Consider the following 17,086-nt stretch of genomic DNA (forward strand, 5'->3'; position numbering starts at 1 on the left):
ATATTCCGTGAGATTCAGAGATTGTTCGTTTCTTCTCTTGCAGTTTGTTGAAATGTATATGCTAACACCGTGGAAGACGATGTCCTTGAACTTGAACTACATGGCACTCACATCTCCCTCCTCTTCGAATGGATTCACTTTACCAACACTCGGCCCATGAATGAGGCTATCTTTTAACCTTTGAAGTCCAGGCTATGTATCAATCTGAACAAAAACTATTCGGCGCTCAAACAAACCCTCTTCATCTTTTATATCGTAACTGTCAATTCGCCCGTGAGGAAACATCATTATCCGTCACCGCATGTGCCACGTCGTTAATAAAATCGTTGCCTAGAAGCAATTCACTCCTTTCTGCGTCTTGTCTCTCGAGTTAATATATAGTTTTTTTTTTTCGGTGTTTTTTTTTCTAGCGTTTTTTGTTTTGTTTTGCTGCACGATTTTAATATAAATTGTGTTTTGTTCCCCCCACTGTAATGATTTTTGCAGTGGTTAGGGTATTACAATACATAAATAATTAAATCAAGTGTCTTACAACAGAAATAATTTAAAATAATCAAATTATAATGATTAGGTTTTACATTTCTAGCACTGCTGGCGTTTGGCGGTATGTAGAGCGGTCCGTTGAGGTCAGTACGTATCCGTTCGCTATCCTCTATTTCCGACGTTAACAAATTTCCTCTAACAGTAAGTACATGCAGGTAGATAATACGTGCTCTAAATCATCAGATCATCAGCCGTATTCAGCAGGCTCGTAGCGTTCAGATGCATCAGCCAAAGGAATGGTAGTTGCGGTTTTGCTTCAGTCAATTCTTTATTTCGAGCAGGCGGACGCTTTTTTGTGTCGCGGATTTTAACACGGCAGCCCTGAGAGTGATCCCTGAAGAAATCTTAAGTCAATCTAGGATATATCAAACCCGGAATAGCGAATTATTGATTATATCAAACTCTCAAAACATTTCATTGGAAATTTCATGTAAAAATATAATATTGTTGTTTCCGGTTATCAAACTTCCGCTCAGCGGAACATTCGGTATATCGAAATGGGCACCGTGCCCATGCAAGGGGCGCTTCTCCTAATGGCATACCCACGGGGTAGGCGGGGGTGATTACGCAGTCTTGGGGCCGCTGCTGTCAGCGCTAACGTTGCAAATCAGCTTGACAAGGGGAGTTCCTTTGGATGTGAGCTTAATGTTCGTGCGCTTGTTTACAATGCCGTACTTCTGTATTGCAAAAGGGGACATTTAGTGCACTGGTTGTCGTGCAGTGAAGCCAGCATAGCTCACCATGGAATTGCGGAGTCTCTCGCATGGCCTTCTTCGCTGCTGAGGGCCGCGCAAAAATCAATTCGCTCGGAAAGGGCGCTCAGTTGTGTGCCGTGTTTTTTTTTTTTTTTTTTTTTTTTTTGGCGAGCTTTGTTAACGGAGGGAAAGTTGCCGCTGACAGGGCTCTCCTTATTTTTTAACTTTATCGATTGTACAGAACGAAACATTTGGTTTTGGAAGGAACTAATACCCTTGTCACACAGGCACTTTCAATGTCCGTCGATCGAACGCGATACATGGGGATCGGCTACTGCCACATGGTGGTCTTCCGGTTTACAGGGATCATTGAACTCGATTGATTTTGACTGAATGAGGTTTGTGAATTACCATTGGAATGCCAAGGAACATTGAGAGTAGCGAAGTTTCAATTCAAAATAGCCTTTAGTACGATATCCGACGCGTTTTATCCCCTTCACTTCATATTTTAGATGTTACCCGCCCGTGGCGCCCCCTGTGAGATGACATGCTCACTGCTCAACGATTATAAAAATTTGCCGTGTGGCATTTGTATCAGCAGTGCGCACACAATCAGGTAAAAAGGAGATAGGACAGAGCGCTGAACTTTCAACGTTGTCAAAAGGATGAAAAAACAGGGCTGACAGGCGCAAGACTGACAAATGCAAAACAAGGAAAAAAGTAGAACAACATGGTTGAGGGCACAGGGGTGTTAATACATGACAGGGTGAGAAAACTGAAAAGATTAGCGGAACGATAGATGAGTGCTAACAATTAACACGGCTAGAACGAAAAAAGAAACATATGAAGGGGGCCGAAAATCAGAAATAAGATAAAACCAGATAGAAAAGTGACTTCTTCAGATAGTGAGATGGAAGGGGTGCTAACGCAACCTTTCCTAAGGCCTGGAATGAACGGGGCTTCAAAACGTTTGCGCGTCAGTTGGTTCTTATGTTCTTCTAGGATTGTTGTTTTTTCACATCGAGGAATCCATTTCTTTTTGCTGTCCCGATTCCGACAGTGGGAAGGCAAATTTCTAGGCGGCACACCAGATAAGCCGTCCTTGAGTGCCATTAACATTTCATTTACACCTCTTCCTGTTTGGCCTATGTATGTCTTACCGCAAGCTAGAGGAATCAAGTAAACCACGCCCTGCTCACAGGCCACAAAAGGGTCTCGGTGCCTAACTGAACAGCCACTTGTCACTTTTGTTATTTTACCCTGTTGCACAGGCTTGACAGGCAAACTGGGGCTGAACAAACAACGTATACGCTACATTTTTTACCCTTTTTCTTCTGTTTATGGGATATTCGGTGCAGGTACGGCTGAACGGCAAACCTTTTGTTCGGCTGACGCGTTGCATCTTGTGTCTCCCGTTCGCGCTTCATTTCTTTCAGGATGTCACAAAAGTGGCCGCATTTATATTTCATAATATGGCAATTAACCATATGTAGTATATTCTAGAAGAGTTTATTGATATATGTCAGTGTATTCTGTTTGCCTCTGCCTTGTCGGTAATGTCAAGAGCACGCGTACGTGCACGTTCTCGTCGCGGGGTAGTTTCCGCGCAGTTAGAGAAACCCCCTCGCAGTGCGCGAGCGGGGACGTCCTCCCAGCTTGTTTTACAATGTCACCCCTAGCAGGGCCGAAGTTGTTGGCGGACGTGCATCCTTTTTTGGTTGTTTTGTTTGTGACTTACGTTTTTTCATCCGCAACATGGCGGCCATGCAGTGTGGAAGTTGCGGGGCCTACGTGCCCCTTCCTGCGTGTGCACTTGTGCGTGTTTGTTTCTACGGACCCTGACTTGGGGAGGGAACTGTTGTGTGGGCGTGTCTTACGCATTGCCAACCGAAGGCTAGAAAAGAAGCCGACTCGGACTCAACGGCAGTGCGCCTCTCGCCTCCAAGCACTCCGGGCTCCCCGAACCGCCGCCGCATCGCACCACGAAGACTTCGCCCCAGGGCTCCGGAAGGACCATCGCCTTCGAGAGCTCCCCATCTGCGTCGTCTTTGTGAGTGGAGTGCCGCCGCGCTCGTCGGACAATATGCCCGTTTCCTAGTTTCTTCTGAACTTTTTTCTACGCTCGTCTTACCTTGTTTTAAACATCTGTGTTCAATTTGCATGTATCCTGATAGTGAGAATTTTGACTGATGTATTTCTAATTGCTAGTTTTCTCATGTACGCTACCTTAACTGTGTTGTTTTAAATGCCTGTAAATGCTTGCGTCGTATCATCCTGTGTATAATACTAAGAATATATAGTTGTTTTTCCATCATTGACTTCGTGGCTCTGTTCTCATTCACAACGCTGAACGTAACCGGCTAACGCTGGGCGTCAGAGTTCCAACTACCTTTGCCTCGGTTCGAGAAGGCGTCTCGCACCCCTTCCGGAGCCGTGACAAATTCTGACGTCCGCGACAGGTACTTTGACGTAACAAGTAAGCGTTGTGGAAGGACACCGAGCCTCGAAACATGAAGTGAGCTCGAAGGGTGACATTTGAAAAGTGTGCATTGCGGGTAGACAGTTTTCGGTTTTTTGGTAGTTTTTATGCACTTGTGACATGGATCTAGAGAAATTAGTATCCATAGGTGGACAGTTAGGTCTCTCGGGAGTGGAACTGAGAAAATGGATAGAGGATGAGCAAGCTAGGCAGAGGGAGGAAAGGTCTCTCGCTAGACAAACCGCGGAACAGGAACGCGCGGCAGCAAAAGAGGCTGGTGAACTCGAAGCCAGGCTTCTTCAGCTAAGATTAGAGCTTCGCCAGGCGGGAGATGATTCCGTAGTAAGGGCTGATGGTCGCGACGTAGTAGCGGAACCCAGTTTCCGACTTAACCCCAGCAGGTTGCTTGTTTCATTTGACGAGAGAAAGGACGACCTAGATGCTTACATCAGGCGGTTTGAGGGCATAGCCCGTAGCCAGAAGTGGCCTGAAGATCAATGGGCGACGGCATTAAGCACATGCCTAAGCGGTGAGGCGTTGAACGTTTTCGGGCGACTCACGCCGGAAGACGCCTCCGATTATAAGAAGGTGAAGGCGGCGCTCTTAAAGCGTTTCAGATTTACGGTCGAGGGCTTCCGTGAGAAATTCCGGGGTGGCAAACCAGCCGACGGCGAGACAGCCGCACAATATGCAGCGCGTCTAAGCCATTACTTAGACCGCTGGGTGGAGCTGTCCGAAATCCCCCTAGAGTACAAGTCGCTGCGTGAGCTGTTTATTAAGGAGCAATTTTTGAGCAGTTGTCACGCCAGCATGTCGTTGTACTTAAAAGAACGGAAGGCAGAAAAATTGCAAGACATGATCAACCTCGCTGATCAATTCCTGGACGCGCAAGGCGGTGTCAACTTAGCGAGGGGAAGGAAAGAAAGCCAGGAGGAAGCGAACAAAGCAGGAGGCGCCGAAAGGAAGGCCGTCGAGAGGGGAGCGTTGAGATGTTATCTCTGCGGCCGGGCGGGACACAATGCCGCGCACTGCCGGAGCAGCGACTCTGCCAACCATATCCTCCACTGCTTCAAATGTGGCCGAAGAGGGCATAGAGCGAATGTGTGTCGGCAAGGGGCGCCTGACAAAACCCAGGCAGCCTGTTTGTATTCCCCTCCGAGGGAAGTAGAAGAAAACATTTGCGAGGGATACGTTCAACTGAAGAATGGTAGCCGTATTCCCGTTGTCAGCGCGGTGCGAACGGCGCGGCGGAAGTTTTTAGTAGAAGGGCTGCCCGTGGTTGCGGGAAGTTTGGACGGGAAAACAATCACTGTGTTGCGTGACACCGGTTGCAACACCGTGATTATCCGGAGAGATTTGGTAGCGGAGGACCAGCTAACGGGGACGAGTAATCCCGTATACCTCGTCGACGGAACAGTGAAGATGCTCCCCGAAGCGCAGGTGCAGGTCCAGACCCCTTATTACAGCGGAAATCTTGTAGCACTGTGCATGCAGGATCCAATATATGACCTGATCCTGGGTAATATAGAGGGTGCCAGGGCTCCTGATGATCCCGTTGAAATAGTCGAAAATACTACTATTGAAACGGATCTGGTCGTTGAAACCACCGCTGCCGTAGTGACTCGTGCTCAGGCCGCAAAGAGGCCTCAGAAGTTCCAGAAACTTTGCACTCCGGACGCGGAAAGGCAATTAGGGGATGGAGAAAGCTATGCGGCCGATCAAGAGAAGGATCAATCATTGCGCTCATGCTTCACACAAATTGGCAAGAATTTAAAGTGTCGAGATGGGGAGAGCGGCATCTTGTTCAAGAAGGAAGGCGGCCTTTTGTACCGATGCTACACAGAGAAGGACGGACGGCAGGTGCGACAGCTAGTCGTTCCCGAACGACACCGAGAAACGGTACTGAAGATGGCGCATGACAGCGTAATGGCAGGACATCTGGGTGCTCAGAAAACAAAAGAGCGGATTTTAGAAGAGTTTTTCTGGCCTGGCATCACGGCGGATGTTAAGAGATTTGTGGCATCATGCGATATCTGTCAGCGTACCACGCCGAAGGGGAGAGTGCCACGCGTGCCCCTTGGGAAGACACCAGTCATTGACACCCCCTTCAAACGGGTGGCCATTGATATCGTCGGGCCAATCTACCCCCCGTCTAAACAGGGCAACAGGTACATCTTGACACTGATTGACTATGCCACACGTTACCCGGATGCAGTAGCCTTGCCAAGCATAGAATCTGAGCGTGTTGCCGAAGCTCTGGTGGCGATGTTTTCGCGATTCGGTGTCCCTCACGAGGTACTCAGCGATCGTGGCACAAACTTCACCTCAGAATTGATGAGGGAAGTGGCACGATTGCTCTCCATTCGTCAGCTGCACACCACTCCATACCATCCCATGGCTAACGGGCTGGTGGAGAAATTCAACGGCACGTTGAAGCTAATGCTGAAGCGAATGTGCGCCGAGAAGCCGAAAGACTGGGATCGGTACCTAGCCCCTCTTCTTTTTGCCTACCGGGAGGTTCCCCAATCCAGCCTCGGTTTTTCGCCGTTTGAGCTCCTGTACGGTCGACACGTGCGTGGACCATTGGCCATCCTAAAGGAGGTGTGGACGAACGAGAGCTTAGATGAAGAGGCAAAGACCACTTACGAGCACGTACTCGATCTCAGAAACAGATTGGAAGAAACATGTCGTTTGGCGCATGAAGAACTTGAAAAGGCAGGAACCCGTTACAGGAAGTTCTATGACCGCAAGGCGAAGGACCGAAACTTCGAACCTGGTCACAAGGTGTTAGTTCTGCTGCCAACTGATAGCAACAAGCTGTTGCTGCAATGGAAGGGCCCATTCGAGGTCACCGCCAGGAAAGGGGACGCCGATTACGTCATCGACACGGCAAGCGGGTCAAAGATTTTTCACGCAAACATGCTGAAAAGATACGAAGAGAGGGGAAACGCACCCGCCAACAGACAGTGCCTGGTGATCAGCAGCATGACTGAAACTGAGGAGGACAGTAAGCTGCCTGTTCCAGAGTTTGAAAAAACGGAGGGAGTAGCAGATGTGAAGCTATCGCCGCACCTCGATGCCGCGAAGAAACAGCTCCTTTTATCCACGATGGAGAGGCACGCAGCTATTTTTTCCAATGTCCCTGGCAAAACAGAATGGATGGAATGCAGGCTACCGCTCACGACAACCGCACCCGTTCACGTTAAACAGTATCCTCTACCTTTCGCAACACGGCAAGGTATCGAGAGCGAAGTGCAAGAAATGGAGAGGCTGGGAATTGTTGAAAAGTCAGTCTCCCCATATAACTCTCCCGTACTTCTGGTGAAAAAGCCGGATGGAAGTAATCGCCTGTGTATCGACTTTCGGAGGCTGAATGATGTTCTGATCGGAGACTCGGAGCCCATGCCCAGAGCCGATGCTGTTTTTGCCACAGCGGGAGACAAGAGATATTTTTCAAAGGTGGACTTCGTGAAGGGATATTGGCAGATCCCGCTGTCTCACGACGACAAGGCTAAAACGGCTTTTTCCACTACGTCCGGACTCTACCAGTTCCGCTTCATGCCGTTCGGCATCAAGACAGCGCCCGCAGTTTTCGCCAAACTGATGCGCAAGGTGGTAGGCGGCATTCACGGAGTAGAGCACTACTACGACGACGTACTCGTCGCCAGCGCAACCTGGGAGGAACACGTTGCTACACTGCAACAGCTATTTGCAAGAATCGAAGCGGCCGGGCTTACAGTGCGACCCAGCAAGTGTGAACTCGGGATGACGGAAATTGATTTCCTCGGTCACCGAATCGGAGCAGGCAAGCTGGCACCCCTGGGAAAAACTCTGGATAAAATACAAGCGGCCGAGCCACCAAGGACCAAGCGCCAGGTGCGAGCTTTCTTGGGATTGACCGGCTATTACAGAGAGTTTATACCCAACTATGCGGAGATAAGCGCACCCCTCACCCAGCTGACCCGGAAGGGCGGAAGTAATGCAGTGAAGTGGGACCCCATACATGAGGAAGCCTTCCGCAAGCTCAAGCATTGTGTATCCAATCCCCCTATTTTGCGGCTGCCGAACTTCAATGAGTCCTTCGTTCTGCGCACCGACGCTTCCGACACTAGCTTGGGTGCTGTGCTCCTGCAGCCCTACGAGGGAACGCTGCACCCTGTCGCGTATGCGAGCCGAAAGTTGCTCGCTAGGGAGGTCGCCTACAGCACGATTGAACGAGAGTGTCTCGCTTTGGTCTGGGGCGTCCAAAAGTTCTCGACTTATCTATATGGTGTCGAATTTCTTGTTCAGACCGATCATCAGCCGCTAGCATATATACAGAAGAGTAGGCAACTGAACAGCCGAGTTCTGCGCTGGAGCTTGCTCCTCCAGGAGTATAGTTTCCGCGTGCAACACATTAAGGGTAGTCAGAACGTCGGGGCGGACTACCTTAGCCGACTGTAGTGTTCATAGGATTTTGCATGCATTATGGATTAATGGTTATTTTCCTCTATGTTACCTGAACTTCATTCTTGTTATGTGTTACTTATTGTATAGTGCATGTCCATGAGTTGTATCGGCCTGCGTGCCACGTTTTGTTTGTTTTTAGAATATTATTCTATAATATTCTGAAAGTGGGGGGCCGTGTCACAAAAGTAGCCGCATTTATATTTCATAATATGGCAATTAACCATATGTAGTATATTCTAGAAGAGTTTATTGATATATGTCAGTGTATTCTGTTTGCCTCTGCCTTGTCGGTAATGTCAAGAGCACGCGTACGTGCACGTTCTCGTCGCGGGGTAGTTTCCGCGCAGTTAGAGAAACCCCCTCGCAGTGCGCGAGCGGGGACGTCCTCCCAGCTTGTTTTACAATGTCACCCCTAGCAGGGCCGAAGTTGTTGGCGGACGTGCATCCTTTTTTGGTTGTTTTGTTTGTGACTTACGTTTTTTCATCCGCAACATGGCGGCCATGCAGTGTGGAAGTTGCGGGGCCTACGTGCCCCTTCCTGCGTGTGCACTTGTGCGTGTTTGTTTCTACGGACCCTGACTTGGGGAGGGAACTGTTGCGTGGGCGTGTCTTACGCATTGTCAACCGAAGGCTAGAAAAGAAGCCGACTCGGACTCAACGGCAGTGCGCCTCTCGCCTCCAAGCACTCCGGGCTCCCCGAACCGCCGCCGCATCGCACCACGAAGACTTCGCCCCAGGGCTCCGGAAGGACCATCGCCTTCGAGAGCTCCCCATCTGCGTCGTCTTTGTGAGTGGAGTGCCGCCGCGCTCGTCGGACAATATGCCCGTTTCCTAGTTTCTTCTGAACTTTTTTCTACGCTCGTCTTACCTTGTTTTAAACATCTGTGTTCAATTTGCATGTATCCTGATAGTGAGAATTTTGACTGATGTATTTCTAATTGCTAGTTTTCTCATGTACGCTACCTTAACTGTGTTGTTTTAAATGCCTGTAAATGCTTGCGTCGTATCATCCTGTGTATAATACTAAGAATATATAGTTGTTTTTCCATCATTGACTTCGTGGCTCTGTTCTCATTCACAACGCTGAACGTAACCGGCTAACGCTGGGCGTCAGAGTTCCAACTACCTTTGCCTCGGTTCGAGAAGGCGTCTCGCACCCCTTCCGGAGCCGTGACACAGGACTTTCACTGTTACAGACACAAGGAGAGATTGTGGGTAACTTGACTGTGTCAGCCTAAACACTTGATTAGAAAAGCTGTCCTGCAGCATGTGTTCACACGATTTTGTGAGAGCGTTTTTAAAGGTAGACTTCACAGTGTTCCTTTTTACCAGTTTTGCATACGCTTCCCCGTAGAAGAGGGCTTTTGGTTCAAATAACCAACACGCGTGTTTTTTTTTTTTCGAAAAACACTTTTAGCTCTAGAAACCGCATATCATTTTTTTTTCTCAGAATTTATTAGTAACTACAAGGGGCGATAAAGTATTCGGGAAACCATGTATACCTTGAGATGCTTCTGTCTGAAGTGCCTCAGTGTCACTATCTAAGAGAAACAAGAAGTCGTCAACGTATCTGAACGTTTTTAGAACGCTTGAAGTGTTTTGTAGTTAATCCTTCAAAAATATGTCATGCATGGCTAGGAAAAGGTCGCTCAAGATGGGGGCGATGTATGATCCAATATATATGCCTTGCTTCTGGATGAACCTCGAACCGTTCCACTCAGTTACTGTCGATTTCAGGTTGGCACATAGCAATTCAATGAAATCATCTGCGGATATGCCACATTCATTCGGGAAGGCCACATTATCGTGATTATCGATGGCATCACAAACTCCTTCTATGAGGGCTTCCTGAGGAGTGGAATACTTGGCATGTGTATATTAGTGCAGGTTTCAGTTTTCTTGAAATATAGTTGACAGTTCACCACTGTGTCTTATCTCCTTCTATTTTTTCCTGATTGTGTGCCAGCTGGTGATACAAATGGATTGCAGCCGACTAGCCCGGCAGATTGTTTTATTCGTTCGTGTCGTGTGGGAGCGGCGCATTTCGATGACCATCGGAAATATCGATGGTCATCGATTTAATAGGTACAGTTGAAACTCGATTTAACGAAGTTGATGGGAGTGGTGAATTATTTTGTTAAACGGGGAACTTCTTTAAATCGAGTTAGGCGTTTCTCGGTCCTAAAATTTGGTTCATTCATTTATAAAGTGCGGCGCTATTAAAAAAGCTACCGCTGCATCATACTTGCGAATCCTGAATGCTCCCAAAATAAATTTCGGCCAACAACAATGACCGGTGCCGGTAGCACCCAAGAAATAAAAATTGTTACTCATCAAAAAATCCCGAGAGAACTAAAAATTTATTTTCCACGAAAGAAGTCATTGATCTTTGCCTGCGAGCGCTCTGTGAGCAGTCACCACACCAATTTCTCGAAGGTCTGAAGAGCTACGTAGATCAGTTCTTATTTTGTCGATAAGAGACACGTTTTCTTCCAGACGGGTCATCACTCGGTCAGCTTCTTTTAGTTCCCGTCCTATCAGGCTTGTGGTTTGACTATTTCAGTAACATATTCTTGAAGAAATTCGTAACAGTTGTACAGTGTAAGTCTCGAAGTACCTTTGATATTTAGCTAAGAACTGAAGCTTGTGTACTAACCCTCGCATCAGGGCCAGAATTCTGCTTAATGTCGTCAGTGATTAGCAGTAACCTTCTTACGACACCAGTGCACTCGGATATCGCTGAAATGAGCAGTTTCTGGCACGGCAAAGCAATAAACAAAGGTCCACAATTTTTTTTTCTTGCTGTGCAGAGACGGCTAACAACTGACCTGCACCGTGAAGTAACGGTAGACGTGCGTTTGAATCGCTGTGTTGTCTCCGTGCCCCATGAGTGGTTAGAGTAGCGACGTTCGGTTAAGTATATGGCGGTAGGAATGACGTCATGGCAAGCGTTGATATGAAGTGGCGCGCTTCTTGATGAATTCAAGGCTGGTGATGTGGTGCGTATAGAACGGTGTTTTCATCGAAGGCATATTCAGTATAGAGTCCAGGGACGCGAAGGCATTCACAGTGAAGAAAAGATAATCACAGGGCAAACTGGTGTCTGTGGAAGGTAGAGAAAGATATATGCCGTTCTGGTCCAATTTGTATTATGCAAAAAACAAAAACTCCCGGGACTTAAAGGCCATCATCGCTTGACCGGTAAAAGAACATCATAGTTCTGCTAAACTAAGTGCAATTATTTTCTGTCTTCCCAATGAAATTCTTTGCTCCAGGACTGCATAACAATAAATAATCAGCAGCAAATATTATTCTGCACCTAATGCATGAAAGCTTCCATATCGTATTTTTCGACATTCTTGCAAGGCAAAAATACATTATTGTCGTTGTAATCGCGGTCGTCAAATCACTGTATAGTTTTAATATGCCATAATTATAAATTATAATTAATATAGTGAGTCTGAAGTGGATATTTTTGCGTTCCAAATATTTTGAGCGTATATTTTGTTGCTATGTAATTGCCCTAAATTCAGCTCCCGGACTCATTCTAACCTTCTCTTAAACGGAAACGTTAATATATCACACATGTTCATGTACACTTTGTTCTACGGATGGCTAAGAACGAACGATGACGCGACATTTTTGCAAACAAACGGCCGTTATTATTGATATCTATTTATACAAACAACTGCATAATTACTTTTAGGTATTTGCGACGGCCAGATAAATAAATAAAAGATGAACTTTATTATGCATATAAGAATACAAATGCACTCCTACCAAAGCCCCAAAATGATAATGTTTTATTGCATGGTTTGCCGATGAAATACTGCGCCTAACGGGATAAGTAGTTTGCTTCCTCGGGTGGCGAATCTTTAAACTATATTTTTGTCCTCTTGCTAGCCGACCTCCGTTCTTTCGGTTAGGCAGCGTGTGTGCAAAGCATGAGCACTATTCGTGCTCTTACGCCCTCGCGACGCACACAGTAGGACGGTTGCGCCCTCGGCACCTGCTCGAGCGGATGACCCTTCGCACGTACACTTGCTCTGTCGCCGCAACACCTCCTCGGCGTCCGCTTTGCTAATGAAGCCTCGAGAGAGGAGGTAGGAATTTCACCTTTCTTCAAAGAGGCCCGTAAGGCGAAGTGGAATAATAGAGAAGAAAAAGTACGGCTGCACATCTGAAACGAAGCATCTCACTTACGCACGTAAATAAATACGACGAGACTTTGGTCGTCTATTAGACTGGCAGCTTATGGAGGGTGCTTACAGTGACTGTGTTTTCAGCAGGTAAGAATTTTCTTCTATACCGCCTCGTCCTACTATTCTGGATAGAGCAACAAATAAATCAGCCTACGATCTGTTGGCCGTAGAGCTTGGCCGACATATTCATAACAAGTTTTGCTATGTTTCTGTCTATTAATAAATTTAGAAAGAGTATTGTGTACATAGTAATAAGATGGAAAATGGGGCGAGTTGAATCTGATTCATGATGTTGTTAATGCCAAAAACAAGGACCAAGGGAAGAGAACGACACAACTCCAGCGATAATTCGCAATGAAAACTTTAATGGAAAAACACATTATATATGCCTATCTCGTAAAAGTAAAAAGAAACATACATGGTACCATCAAGAAAAGCGTAAGGCACGGTACTTCTGATGAAAATTTTGAGTAACATGATATATGGTGCAAAAGCAGGAAACATCATAGTCACAATCATGGGTAACAAAAACGATAAAACAACTCGTTTTGGCGCTAACTACATCATGAGTCGTATGCACTGCCTCTCTTCTGCCTTTCAGATTAGTTTTGAGTCAAACGGTAGAGGGTCGTGTTAATTAATGCACACTCGGTTCGGTGGTAATGAGAGTAAATTAAAATACTGAATGCAATACACAAAAAGATTGTAGACATATTATATTTAGTCGTTTATGCTTACCAAGGTCTAGACAGAAAACAGTGTAATTGCAAAAGTACACCACGATGCACTAAAGGTTGCCGCTCACGGCACAGTGCGGTCCAGAAGCCATTTCGGCAGTAGGCCAGCGGCGCATGGCAGGCCAAAGATAGTCGGCGTCGAGAGTAATTCCGGAAGGTGCAGGCTTTTCCATGTAAACATTATTCATAAAACATTTCCAGCGTGCCAAAACACCGATTTGGTTTACTATTTCATATATATTCAGCGCATACATAATGTGTAACTATGGCTTTATCCTCGCTGCGAAAGTTAGCACTTGGAAATACCTGATATCCACATCAAACCAAAGTCATCTTTGGTTTGATGTGGCGTACAATTTCTCTCAACGCTGGTGCAGTTATTTTGGATAGAGAAGGCTCAGAGAAGCATGAATTTACGAACGCCTAAATGCTATTATTGCCGCAACCTGTCATTCTAAGGCTTGCTTAGCTGACAGAATTGTTGACAGATTGATTTTGCTACACTTTAAGGTGTATAGTTAAATTAAAAATTTGTGTTTTGTCTCTCTTTTCCGTTTACAGGTGTAACACTCGACCTCAATGTAAGAATGACGGAGGTCTTTAGTGCTGTGTGTAAATATGGGGTGCGGGCGCCTCATCAGAACACAACCTTATGCTGAGGTTGAGCGATGCCCTAATTAGCGCCAAAAGCTTGACTACGCCATGTTTTGCCAAGGTCACCCACAGATATAGGTTGACCTTCAAACCAGAGGAGCGTCGGGGGTGTCTCGTGACGTCATACCATCAGACGTCCTACAGCTGCTACCACTGTGCTGCGCGCCGTACCCTGCGTCGCCAGCTGTGGCCGTGTGACGAGCCACGATACTCGGCGCTGGCTTAAGATGAGAGGGAGCGTTGGCAGAAGCTGCTACGTCGGGAACGACTTTTGCCATACCTTCGACGGAGGCTAGCCCGTTACTTAGGAGCTTTTACCAAGCGCGGAAGCGAGCCAAGATCGAAGCGGCAGCGACCGATATCTTACTCGCTTAGCTTGGTTCAAGGTAAGTGCAACAAGTAACCAAGAATAACAGAGCTTACGCTCTGTAACTAGGTTTGAAAGCATTTAATCTCAGCAATTTTTATTTGACGCGAAAATAAGTTATAGATCATCGAGCTCGAACGCCCATCTGCCATTTATATTTTGAATTACACTAAAGTCTGCTCCTTTGTGTGGCCTAGACATCTCTTGGATGTAAATCCTCAAGCAGCTGTCACACCTGGCTGAATAGGCAACAAAACATAAAAGAATTTACATGCTGAGCTCAAGCATTCGCGTTTTCAAGCAAGGAACTGCGGAATGATTATTTAGGCTACAATATATATACGCAAACCCAAATTACTGTGTATACTATATGCTTTCGACGCTGATTTGAAGCATATGAAAGGGATTGCTCTATCACTGTCAGCACAGCCGCCAACTTCAGTGAGCACGGTGGCGCGATAGAGACAATACGTCTAAATATGTGCCTGTTACTCCTCGAAAACGTTGAACATTCGTGCTAATATTGACATGGCTACAAAAGTGGCAGTCGCTTTTTGTAGTGCTTCCGTGCGTCAAATTGATTTTTCCTGCCTTTGCATCAGTGCCATTTAGTGTCAGAACCTGCGAAGCCTGATACAAGGGCTCCTTTTGTCTAGCTCTTTAATGGTCATAAGACAATTCAGATTATACTGAACAATTTAAGCAAAATAGCTTCAGAGGATGAAAACAGAGCATGAAAGCCTTTAAATACCAAGCCCACAGTACTGCACAGCTGTCTCAAGCAGGTGTAGCTAGCATAAGATAGCGTTGATTGGAGTGATTTGTGAAAGGCATTTTCCCTGAAATGAGTTTAGTCAAGATGATGATGACTTGAATTCGTCACGTAGAATGCAGTGACACTGAGTGGGCATACTGATTCAAATGACACAATCCACACAACAGATATTACAAAGCCCAAATTTAGATACGAGCTTCAACAGGAAATACCACTGACCAGCAGAGAAATTTTAATAAACAATGTGTCAGAAAGCAGGCGCTATACAAGGAAGAGCATCGAAAGAAACATGCAGTTTTTATGGATTAATTAAATACTCCCAGTTGGCAAGATGTGGGTCAAATGGAAATGCTGGCTTATGCCATAGGCTATAACTTCGCTCGGAACTCAGTACATACAGCCAGGCGCCCTTTGCGGGACTCACGTTATCGTGCTGAATGCGATATATCCACATAAACCTTCGTTCGCTCACAGTAACCACTTTAACGGACTATTTTCCGTTGCGGCACCAGAGAGCGGAACACTTCGCCATTCTTAGTAACCCGGACATACCATGTGATTCATATTTCAAGCAGATCGTGGGACATTGAAAATATGCTTCATCGAATACGCCGAAGAGCAGCTGCGGAAACGCCGCCCTCGGACAGATAGTCTAACGAGAGGACTATCAATGGTGGTGCGACCGCGTTTCATTACGTGCAGGTCAGCATGATCGTGTTTTTTTTTCTGCCTTTCTTGCAGGAGATTCTGGTGAGGCTCGGCTGGGAAGCTTGGTTTGAACGCATTTCGCACCATTGGTAGGAATGTGTGAAGCTTTTTGGCCATTTGAAGCTCAGTTGGTGATTTTTTGCTGCTGTTGATATGGAGCGGTAGTGGAGGAGCGCTATACTGCTAGATTGTTAGCACGTGTACCTTTTATTTTATTTAGACAAGCTTTTTTTCTATCATTACGGACCTATTTCCTGCACAACACGGACACAAGCAGCACTTAACCGCGGCCAAGGACAGTTTCGAGATTGCTAGGCTCTCTTCACCTTATGCTTGAACTGAGGAAGCATGGGGGATTCCTCCCTAGAGTTACGCAAGGCTTGTAATCTAAGGAGCGTTCAGCAATGTTGCGCCAAGTACAGAGGTCAGCCACAATTATATATATTAAAATTCCGCAAGAGCGATGCATTGAAACGTGAATTTGTGGCGTTCTTCGCTAACAGGTCCAATGTGCTGAGAGATGAAAGAGAGCGTCCCGTGCAAAGCAACCGCGACAATTACGCCGGTGTTCAGCGTATAGTTATTGCGAATTGTACCCAAGGCGCAGCTGTCACGTGCGGGGTGGGAGCCTCTACCCCGAAGTCAACGCTCGGTTCAGGCCACGAGCCACGCGTGGCAGTACGCTGAGGCGCCGCTCCCGGCGGGACCGCGGCGGCTGCGGGGTCGGGTGCCGCCAAATGAACCAGAAATGAACTTGCTGCTGCTCCCCGGCAATGGCGCTTGTCAGCGACCGGGTAGTGGGAGGAGGCGCCCCCGGCTAGCGTGTAATCGCATTGTCTGCGCGGCTCTGATTCGGGCCCCGCTTTCCGCTTCTTGTTTCGCAACAGCCTCCCCACCATCGATCGAGCCGGTGCGCCGCCGGACGCCGCCCACGACTCACTCTGACACGTGCGCCGCCGGCGGCTTCTTTGCGCAGCTGTTGTGTAGGCATACAGTCGTCAAGGGTTGCGGCATGAGCCACTTACCAAAATATAGCGCACCATAACACTACGCTTCATTGTACGAGCCACGGTGACCACATATTCTAGCATCGTTATGCAGGAGTACTTGGAGTGATTTTTTGCAGCAGATAACAGCACTGCTTGAAACTGACGACGTTCCTGTCACTATCAAAGCGTCCTCTCAGACCGGAGTGAGCACCTTTTTCTCGTTATAAACAAATTTGCGTGGTTTCACTGCACATGAACAATTTGCTGTAGCATGTTCCAGAAGCGCTGCAGAGGTGTTCCTAATCTATCAGGGCAGAATCAGCTCTAGCACCAGCAGCGGCGAACCACTCATGGCAAGTCGACCTTGAAACGCTGAACACGCCACAAGTAAAAAGAGGAACTGCCACAACAAGCACAAACCTGTGGCTCAAAGGCGCGCACTCTACCAAGAGCTTTTACTTGGCCAGGAAGCTTGCAGCGTCCTCATA

General features: G+C 47.0%; 1 protein-coding gene across 1 annotated transcript; it reads left to right on the top strand.

The window, feature by feature from the left end:
- Positions 1 to 3,781: 3,781 nt before the first annotated feature.
- LOC146186994 (uncharacterized) lies at positions 3,782 to 15,655 on the top strand. Its single transcript, XM_084608158.1, has 2 exons — positions 3,782 to 7,880; positions 15,643 to 15,655. The coding sequence occupies exons 1-2, from the start codon at positions 3,838 to 3,840 to the stop codon at positions 15,653 to 15,655; spliced, it is 4,056 nt and encodes a 1,351-aa protein (XP_084464284.1). The 5' UTR covers positions 3,782 to 3,837.
- The last annotated feature ends 1,431 nt before the right edge of the window (positions 15,656 to 17,086 follow it).

Source organism: Amblyomma maculatum, chromosome 6, assembly GCF_055883805.1.
Source record: "Amblyomma maculatum isolate TAMU_Amacu chromosome 6, ASM5588380v1, whole genome shotgun sequence".
NCBI classification, from domain to species: domain Eukaryota; kingdom Metazoa; phylum Arthropoda; class Arachnida; order Ixodida; family Ixodidae; genus Amblyomma; species Amblyomma maculatum.

Bases quoted from the DNA above. Each gene is read 5' to 3' on its own strand.
- LOC146186994 (XM_084608158.1), top strand. From the start codon at position 3,838: ATGGATCTAGAGAAATTAGTATCCATAGGTGGACAGTTAGGTCTCTCG.